We start from the raw sequence: 9,267 nt of genomic DNA, 5'->3' as shown, positions 1-9,267 counted from the left end.
AGAGGATGAGGATGAGGAGGAGGTTTAATACACCACTCCATGGTGAAGTCTGGAACAGCAGCATGCTCTCTCATCTCCATCCTGATCTGCTCAGTGGCTCCAACATGGCGCCCTACAGAAACATGGAGCTGTGACCGACCCCCAAATAACCTTCTAGTTTATACACAGGTTCCCTAAGTAGTGCGTGTAAAAAGGGCTCTCGGGCTGTAGTGCGCGCTGTGTCCAATAGGAAAGTCGTTTGGGTTGCGCCTAGGCGTAGTGGGCGGGGCGAGGTGTGGCGTGGTGCGGCGCGCGCCCCTTTCCACCACATCCGGGACAGAGGCTCGTTATTGTTCAAGCGCGCACGAGTAGGCCCACTTCGCTGTGATACAGAAGCGCAGCACTCAGCTCTGTGGGAACTCGGCTATTATTACTATTACTGGTATTTATATTACTTTTAATTACATTTGCTTTTTTTCTTGCTTAATAGAAAAAAGTTCGTGTTATATTTGCGTATGACGTATTGGGGTGAACGGAGAGGATGCGGCTAGCGCGTGAGGCCCAGTCGCTAACAGCAGCAGGCTAGCTCCCGGAACCGGCTGTTAAAAACTCCCTCAGCGTTCGGATTGAAACGTGAAAAAAGTATTTCTCTGTAAAAGTCCGCTTTTATTAACTTTATAAACTCCGTACGATTTGTGTTAATTGATATCTGTGAAAGAAGCTAGCGCTTAGCATGCACGCTGCTTCTGAGGCGATTAGCTAAGGCAGCTAGCTGGCTAAGCACTTAATGCTAGGTCGGTAAATGCTGTATTTTTTAATATCGAATTTAACGGGGATTATTTTTAGTTGTACTGCGAACGGGCACGCGCTGGTGTATATTAGTCTGATATAAATTAGTTCCGGTTCGGAGGAGTTCTGTTTAGACCTGATAGAGAAGAGTTCAGACTAACTGTGTATTATTTTAGATATAGTTTAGGTTCGGTCTTGAGTCCAGTCCTTTTGTGTGTGGTTTTTGTGTTTGAGATGGTAAATGAATGAAAGGTACATACTCGTGTACGGTGTGTGTATGTGATTTGCACTGATTGACTGTCTGCTGCTGCTCCCAGGTTCAGGTTTGGCTGGAGTTTAGTGGACACATGGCTGTGAGACGAGGACACATCAGATACCTGAAGGTGAGGTACAGTTACAGGGGTTTGTGGGTTTTTTTTTCCTGTGACGAGTAGATTGAAGTTAACCTATGAGGTGATATCAAAAAGTTTGGAAATTAACCTGGTGCTATTCTCACCATGTGCATTATGTCTGCGATTTCATCATGGACAAAGAGCAAATGTGAAATTCTTTGTGAAACTGGGCCGATTTAACACACGCTGTCGTGTGGAGATGTTTTAAGCGGCACACGCGCTTCATATGCAGAACATGGTTCCTGGACGATGACGAGATGAGGAAGACTAGCTCAACCCCCGGAAATGCCGAATCCATTCAACATGGTGGGCATGGTGATCGTTGGAGAACAATCCACATGTTCTCACTTCCACACCCACCTACTCACCAGATTTGGCTCCTGCAGACTTCACCCTCTCCTCTGAGATGGAGATCCAGCTTGCTGTTTTGACATGACTGGAGATTCGGTGCTTAAAATGGTTCGAAAAGAAGACTTGCAGGACACATTCCAAAAGAATGCTGGGAGTGCTGTTTTACTTATTATATATAATTTCTTTAGGTTAAAGATGATTCCCTAGTCAGGGTCAACATACTCCACACTGTGTTGTGTGTGTGTGTGTGTGGGTGTATCTGGGGCAAACATCAGGCCTGTACGCTGTAGTTTTGACAGAGATCTCTGGTCAGCAGCTTTTATTATAAAGTGTCATATTGTAGGTGTGGACACAGGCCAGTTTTTATCATACTCTTTATTATTTGATGTTTTCTGAATGTTTTATTTGTTTTAGGTTTGTGAGGTGCAGAGTCAGGGGAATGACCGAGAGCTGCAGCAGCTTGGCAAGGGGGGGAGCATGAAGGTACGTGTGCTGGAATTTTACCACTGTTTAAATGTTACTTTTTTTTTGTATTAAAACATGATAAACATGTTGAAGACCAAACGTGCACAATATGGAAATAACATTCTTTTTAATTAGTTGTTTTTGCATATATAAGTTCACATAGCACATGTAACACACACTACCTCACACATTTTATAAGGGAATATGTTTATTCCAAAACAGTGTTCCAGCATGATGATCATGTACACAAAGTAAGCTCCATAAAGAGTGTTATTAGTGTGAAGGTTAGACTGAAAAAACTGAAGTGTCTTGCATAAAACCTTGACCCCCACTGAATACTGGCTGAGCCCCACACTTACTCACCAACATCTGGGTCTGATCTCACAAATGCTCTTGTTGCTAAATAATCGTTAATCCCCACAACCATGGCCAAACATAGGGTGCAAAGCCTTCTTAGAAGAGTGGAGCGTCTTATAACAGTGAAGGGGAATTAATCTGGTGTGAGTTCTTGAATGTATGGGTGAAGGTTTAGTTTTCTATAATCTATTAATTTTAGTTATTGACTTGTAACTTAGTTTTATTATTTCTGGGTAAGTTTGTTGCTTTTTACTTAAACCTTTACATCAAGCATTGTTTCTTCTTCTTTCCTATTACATACACTCAAAACACTTGAGTTCATGCCATTGTTTGTAGTGGTCATGTCTTCTCTGTAGCAGTCGTTCAAAATAAATTGGCTTTACTGATGTGTACACACCGCACTGAAGGTTCTCTTGTGCTTGCTGAACAGGATGCCTACGATCTTCCTAACGGTTTTGAGAGCCACTTGGGAGATGAACCCAAAGATGCTAAAACAAACCTGATAGTCAATTACCTGCCCCAGAACATGAGTCAGGATGAGCTGCGCAGTTTGTTCAGCAGCATCGGGGAGGTCGAGTCCGCCAAACTCATCCGTGACAAAATGGGAGGTAAGTTTCACCAAATAAACCCAGTTTTCCTCTCCTGATTATTTTCCCCTCTGTGCCAAATAGTTCAGAAAGATATAATCAGCGCGTGTGTTTACACATGCTGTACACAACCTGTTTTAAATGCACTCGTTGTTGAGACTGGAATCTGATGTACACCTGTCTGCTCAGTGTTCCACTCTCTTGTACACCTCTTGTCTATATAATAGTGCGGTGTGAAGTTTCTCAGTATTTTTATTTCTTTATTTTTCTCAGTGTGTCTGTATGGCTCACTATAACCACAGTAAATTGTCATTTAAAGACTTTTCTTTTGATTTTAATGTGAAATTGTTTTTAATTTGAAAATGTATAACTGACTTGTCTTTTTTTTTTTTAAGTAATTCACTGTTTGGGATTTTTTTTAATGTAAGTTTTGTTTGAGGTTTAATAATTCTTGTGAAAGTCATGTCGTTTTTTTTCCCTCTGAGACGTTCACTGCACTGTAATCTTTGTTTTTTTTTTTCCTTTCTGAAGCTGATTTCGTCTACAGGATGTGGACAATCGTTTGTTGTTTTTATTTTGTTTGTTCCTTTTTTTTTCTCTAGGCCACAGTTTAGGGTACGGATTTGTTAACTATATTAACCCTAGTGATGCAGAAAGGGCAATCAGTACTCTCAATGGGCTGAGACTACAGTCTAAAACTATCAAGGTAACGTGCAAAGAGCTGTTCTTGTATCCATGTGTAAACTGATAGATATCACCTTATGTTCTTCCACTAGTCTGTTAGGCAGCAGAGGAAAAAATCCCAATACTGCAGTGTGTTTCTCAGAAAGAAATGCACTTTTACTGGTGTGTGAGGACTTTGTTTTCTTTCATTTCTTTCATTCCCTGCTTTCTTTTTACTCGTTTGTCAGTTTTTTCTACATGACCAGGTTTTTTTTAACCCCTCTATGATTTCAACAATTGGCTTCTTGATCTGGCATGGTTTTATTTTCGGTACAGAATTATACTGAAGTTTTGGTTTTTTTTTTTTGACTTTTTTTTCCCCTTAATGTTAAGACTGATGTTTAGCCTCCTACACTTGAATGTGTTTTTATTTATTTATTTTCTCTGGAGATTTTGTTGATGTGAGGGAGGCTGGAGCGGTCATTTGCTTGAGTATGACGTTGTGCCGAACCAAAGCCCTGCACAGCAATCCCTGCTGATCCGATTTATTTTCCGCATTTTTTTTTTCTCTAAAGGGATTGTTGCTGATGTGGAAATTGTCCCTTTTTTTAATTCAGTTTTGTTTATTTGTTTAGTTTTTGTTGTTGGTTCATTTATTTATTAATTTTTTTAGATATAGTCTGTAAATTATCATCCATGGAACAATTGTCATTTTTTTCCCTCTTTAATCTTTTGTAAAAAAGAAAAAGAAAGAAAAAATCGATGTGATTTATATTTTATTTATTGGGATGTTTGTTGCCTTACCTTTTTAATGCTTTGTTGAATTACTTTATAAACAGTCAGTCATGTTGATTGTTATTTATGGGTTACTATTCTGCCTTCATTAGGTCTCCTATGCCAGGCCAAGCTCTGACACTATAAAAGATGCCAATCTTTACATTAGTGGCCTGCCCAAGACCATGACACAGAAGGATGTGGAGGACTTGTTTACCCAGTATGGACGCATCATAAACTCCAGGGTGTTGGTGGATCAGGCTTCAGGTATCGCCCCTGTGTCTGAACGTGTGCTACTAATTTAATTTTATTTTCCCCCTATTCACATTTGGGCTTATAATAATTGCTCTTCCTCTAGGCCTGTCACGTGGCGTCGCTTTCATTCGCTTCGATAAGAGAATTGAAGCAGAAGATGCCATCAAGGGTCTGAATGGCCAGAAGCCCACTGGAGCCTCCGAGCCCATCACCGTCAAGTTTGCAGCAAATCCCAACCAGGCGAAGAACTCCCAGCTGCTGTCGCAGTTCTATCACACGCAGTCCCGGCGATTTGGAGGCCCGGTTCATCATCAGACTCAGAGGTTCAGGTAAGTGCTGCAATGCACTTCGTCCAGGTCACATATCAGCAGAATTCTCACAGTAGTGTATTTGCTGTAAATAAACACACTATAATATGCATAAAAATCCACACACCGCTGTGGGTTCCACAGTATCCCAGTACTTACACACATCTCGAACTCACAGCAGTTAAAATATCTGATCTGTGGTGAATCAACACGTGTGCTCTAGGGACCTCATACCATTTTAAACTTTTGGTTGGAAAGATTCAAACACTTGCTTACAGGAAAATGCCTTTACAGCTAATCACTTGTTGTGGGGGGTGTGTGTGTGTGTGTTAGGTTTTCACCAATGAGCGTAGACCACATGAGTAGTGTGTCTAGCATGAATGTGGCGTCGAGCTCGACCTCCGGCTGGTGCATTTTCATTTACAATCTGGGGCAAGATTGTGATGAAGGCCTGCTGTGGCAGATGTTCGGCCCGTTCGGGGCGGTCACCAATGTAAAAGTCATCCGTGACTTCAACACCAACAAATGCAGAGGCTTCGGCTTCGTCACCATGACCAACTACGAAGAGGCGGCCATGGCCATCGCCAGCCTCAACGGGTATCGTCTAGGGGACAAAGTGCTGCAGGTCTCCTTCAAGACCAGTAAGTCTCACGAATAAAAGGACAGGATGTATTACTTTTGGGTTCTGAGAACTTATGTTTTTTGGTCCCTATCCTACTGTTAGTATTAGTGCTATAATAATCTGAAATTATTTTAATAATTCACTTAAAACTGCATCCTTATATATGTATATATGAGTAGTGTCAGTATTGTTCATTGTATCAATTAATCAGTAAGATACTATTAAACCCTGATTCATGTTCCATAGGATCATATCACGTGTCGAATAACCTTTTTAACACTTTATTGTGATTCTGTGTGCAGATAATTGTAAATATTCCTTCAGCGACCCCTGTAACCTTCCCGAGTCTATCTGAAGGGATTAAGGTTTTGGACCAAAGGCGACGGAGAATTTGCTTCAAATTACTGATTTATACAAATGTTTATTGAAGTTTTTTTTTTGTTGGCATGTGATATTGTAGTTAATATGATCACATTTTGTTTTGCTTTGAAAAGTTTTGTTTTCTTGATTGACTTTTCTTTTTTGGACTGTTGTGAAGCTCTCCTCTGGGGTGGACTTTGGTCACCATTTCATTTTGAATGTATAACTTTACTGTCCTCACACACACACACACACACACACACACACACTCTTCTGTTCATGACTCTAATTCATTGTTTTTCTACTTGTTTTGTAATGGAGTCTGCAACTTACACAAACTGTACATAGTAATTTGTTCTGCTTGGTGTAAGAGTCCGCTTCTAATCCTGAACAACTCTGAATCCAGGGCATATTAAACATTTATTGATGAGTATATTGTTTGTTTATAGACAGCCTGCAGTTTCTGCTTACAGTACAGTTTTTCCTTTTTCTCTCTGATCGTATGCATGTTCATTTGATGTTCTATAGCTGTAGCTTCACTGTCTACTTCATCAGAAGTGCTATGGCGCTTTTATGTATTTACAAATAAACACCATTGTTTTGTTGTAAGTTTTTTTTTTTTGTTTTGTGGATTTGTAACAGTATTTGTGTAACTGCATAAATGAGTACACATGCTAAACATGCAGGAGCTGCAGATTTAATAACGTGTGATACCTGATCTCCTGAAAGGATCGTTACAGACGTACACGGAACAGAGTGGATTTTCATATTGAGTGTATAAATGTAAAAAGCAGGCTATCTTCAGCATCACTCTTCACACCTCCAAACAAGGAAGCTGAAGACTGGAGAAACGAATCATTCATCCCTAAACCTTTGCATGTGATCTTTGCTCTAGTCCAGGGGTGTCTTAACTTTTCCACAAAGGTTTTAATTCCAACCAATTAAAGGCCACACCTGATAATCATTAAAAAATCACGAGCTTAAAACGGGTTAAATTTGATTGGTTGGAATGAAAAGCTGCAGCCACACTGGTGCTTTGTGGAAACTCCTGGAGTAGATGAATGAGCAGGTGTGATCTCAGCGTTTCCTAAACAGAAAAATAGTATAAAAATGGCGTACGGCAGTGGACGTATCAGGGCCTTTTGTGGAATAACTGCTGAGCATTTCAGCTGCTTGGTAAAGGTCCTATCAGCAGATGTTGAGACTCCTCTCCATACCGTGTTTGTTGTAAGGCACGTGCGAGTTCAGACCTGGCAGATGTTGTAGTAGACGGTGGGTCGCTCAGTCACCGTGTCTCCAACCACCTCATACACACAGTCTTTCCCTGCGAGCAGCGGCACCTCGGCCAGATGAACGTTTTTCAGGTTTCGGCCGTGATTTCTTTTCTGACACGATCCAGCACCTGATCCCTGAAGGGGAAAAGGCAGCGTTTAAAAACCCGTCACTTGTCTGACGTCATGTTCGGATTGTGCTGCGTCACAATGCGCTGGCGTTCATTTTACCCTTTTATCAGAAGCAGATTTTTTCCGACACAGGTGTCCGATGATTCCAGCAGCCAGCGAGTCTCCGAGTACGTTAATCATTGTTCTAAACCGATCCCTGTGGAGGAACACAAAACACCCAGGTCCAGAAATCATACACTTCTCCTGCATCAGGAATAAAACACTAGAAAAAAAAACATTCCATAAAGAATTTTTAGAACGTAGTTAAAAATGTGTATTTGCTGCCACGCAGTTCACTGTGACGCTCATTACTGTAGAACCAATAAATGACGAGTAAACAGACTCGGACCAATCAGAGAGCAGCTTTTAACAGCACTGTGGTAGAACAACATACTGTACACACAAATCAAACTTCATTAACGATAAAGAAGTACAAATTTAACTTACAGAATCCAGTCGATGGCGACGATCAGCGTGACGTCGTCTGGTGGCAGTCCTACTGAGGTCAGCACTATCACCATGGTAACGAGGCCAGCCTGGGGGATGCCCGCAGCACCGATGCTGGCAGCAGTGGCCGTGATGCTGTTCGATACAGAGACACGTGTACAAGGCGACGGATTCAGGACAACGTTCACGTCTGGTTTATTGTGAGTGTATAAAATGATACTTTGTAATATACAGTGAAGAATGAGATGGATTTCTCCCAGCTACAGCCATCAGAATGTTCTGAACAGGAAAAAGCATCTTTCACCAAAAAGTCTAACAGACACTGAGAACAGCGGAGAGAAAATCACGTGTATTATTTTATTCCGGTGATTAAATCACAACCTGTGCTGCAGAAACTGAAGGGAAGAAAATCACGTCTTAGTGATGCATCAGTGATGCACTGCAGACGAACTCGTCACCATGAAACAGCAACAACTCCGAAGAGCAAACTGGACTTTTCAGTGTGAATTTGAGATCCTAAAGATCGAACAGAGTCAAAATGTTGTGTAGGAATAAACGAAATGATCAGTTTGGTATAAAGTACACAGTGGGTTCAGGTTTCTGTAGTAGCTCCTCTGGAGGAACCGTTACACTGCGAGTTAAATAATAACCAGGTTGCTGCAGGAGAAGCTTCAGCTCCATGTTACAGGTAAGTCTGAGCTCCTGTCTGCTGATGGATGTTGGAGGTTTCTGTGTGATGTTATGGATTTGGTCAGCTAGGCATCTACCTTATTGTCACCATCTGTCCAAAATCGAGCTCGTACTCGTTGACCTGAGCGATGAAGATGGCTGCCACGGCTTCATACAGAGCGGTGCCGTCCATGTTGATGGTGGCTCCTACGGGTAGGACGAAGCGTGCGATCGATCTTTCCACCTGACAGTTCTCCAGCAAACACTTCATGGTGATGGGCAGCGTGGCAGAACTGGCACACACACACACACACACACACCATGAAATGACAAACTTCTAATGAGATCGAAACCTTTCATTTAAACATCAGTTGACAAAATTCACAACTTATAAATGATCTCCTTCGGCCATAACATTAAATCCACCTTCCTACTGCGTCCTGTGAATCTGATCTGCTGCTAAAACCTTTTCCTCCAGCGCAGCCCACAGACACCAGATCCAACTGAGATCTGGGAAATATGGAGGTGGAGCCACATATTAAGTTCTGTGATGTTCCTCATAGCGTTCCTCATCAGTGTGTTGTAGTGTAGATGCTTAGGAAGAGTATCTTCTGAAAGAGGACTGATATCAGGGAACCCTGACCAGCTGCAGAAGCAGTAGCGGCTGGCCAATAGAGGGCGCTAGGGCGCCGCCCTCCCTGAACCACACACGCAAAATTATAATCATAAAAATTATTGAAATGTATATTTGTATGATGTAATATATTAGAAAATCATCTGTGGAAAAAATTTTTTTCACAATCACCA

At 41.6% G+C, this 9,267-nt stretch overlaps 2 protein-coding genes across 5 annotated transcripts in view; one reads left to right on the top strand and one right to left on the bottom strand.

Annotated features, from left to right (window-relative positions):
- Positions 1-232: 232 nt before the first annotated feature.
- Positions 233-6,511, top strand: elavl1b (ELAV like RNA binding protein 1b). 2 transcript variants are annotated; one of them, XM_083557933.1, is made up of 9 exons: positions 233-421; positions 1,086-1,151; positions 1,926-1,994; positions 2,764-2,941; positions 3,523-3,626; positions 4,471-4,624; positions 4,716-4,941; positions 5,254-5,561; positions 5,845-6,511. In XM_083557933.1, the coding sequence occupies exons 2-9, from the start codon at positions 1,116-1,118 to the stop codon at positions 5,895-5,897; spliced, it is 1,128 nt and encodes a 375-aa protein (XP_083414059.1). In that variant the 5' UTR covers positions 233-421; positions 1,086-1,115; the 3' UTR covers positions 5,898-6,511. The 2 variants fall into 2 exon arrangements, with proteins under 2 accessions (XP_083414059.1, XP_083414060.1); XM_083557934.1 differs by lacking the exon at positions 3,523-3,626 and having other exon boundaries at positions 253-421.
- Positions 6,056-9,267, bottom strand: part of slc1a8a (solute carrier family 1 member 8a) — a 24,136-nt gene continuing 20,924 nt past the window's right edge. For all 3 annotated transcript variants that reach the window (XM_083557930.1, XM_083557931.1, XM_083557929.1), the window contains 4 exons: positions 8,559-8,753; positions 7,792-7,926; positions 7,405-7,501; positions 6,056-7,311 (listed from right to left, as the gene is read on the bottom strand). In XM_083557930.1, coding sequence (XP_083414056.1) covers positions 7,147-7,311; positions 7,405-7,501; positions 7,792-7,926; positions 8,559-8,753 — 592 coding nt within the window. In that variant the 3' untranslated portion in view covers positions 6,056-7,146. The remainder of the gene's footprint in view (positions 7,312-7,404; positions 7,502-7,791; positions 7,927-8,558; positions 8,754-9,267) is intronic.

The sequence above is a fragment of the Silurus aristotelis genome (assembly GCF_946808225.1).
Source record: "Silurus aristotelis genome assembly, chromosome: 13".
In the NCBI taxonomy this organism is placed as follows: domain Eukaryota; kingdom Metazoa; phylum Chordata; class Actinopteri; order Siluriformes; family Siluridae; genus Silurus; species Silurus aristotelis.
The sequence above is the reverse complement of the archived record's forward strand: the minus strand, read 5'-3'. Positions and strand labels throughout refer to the sequence as shown.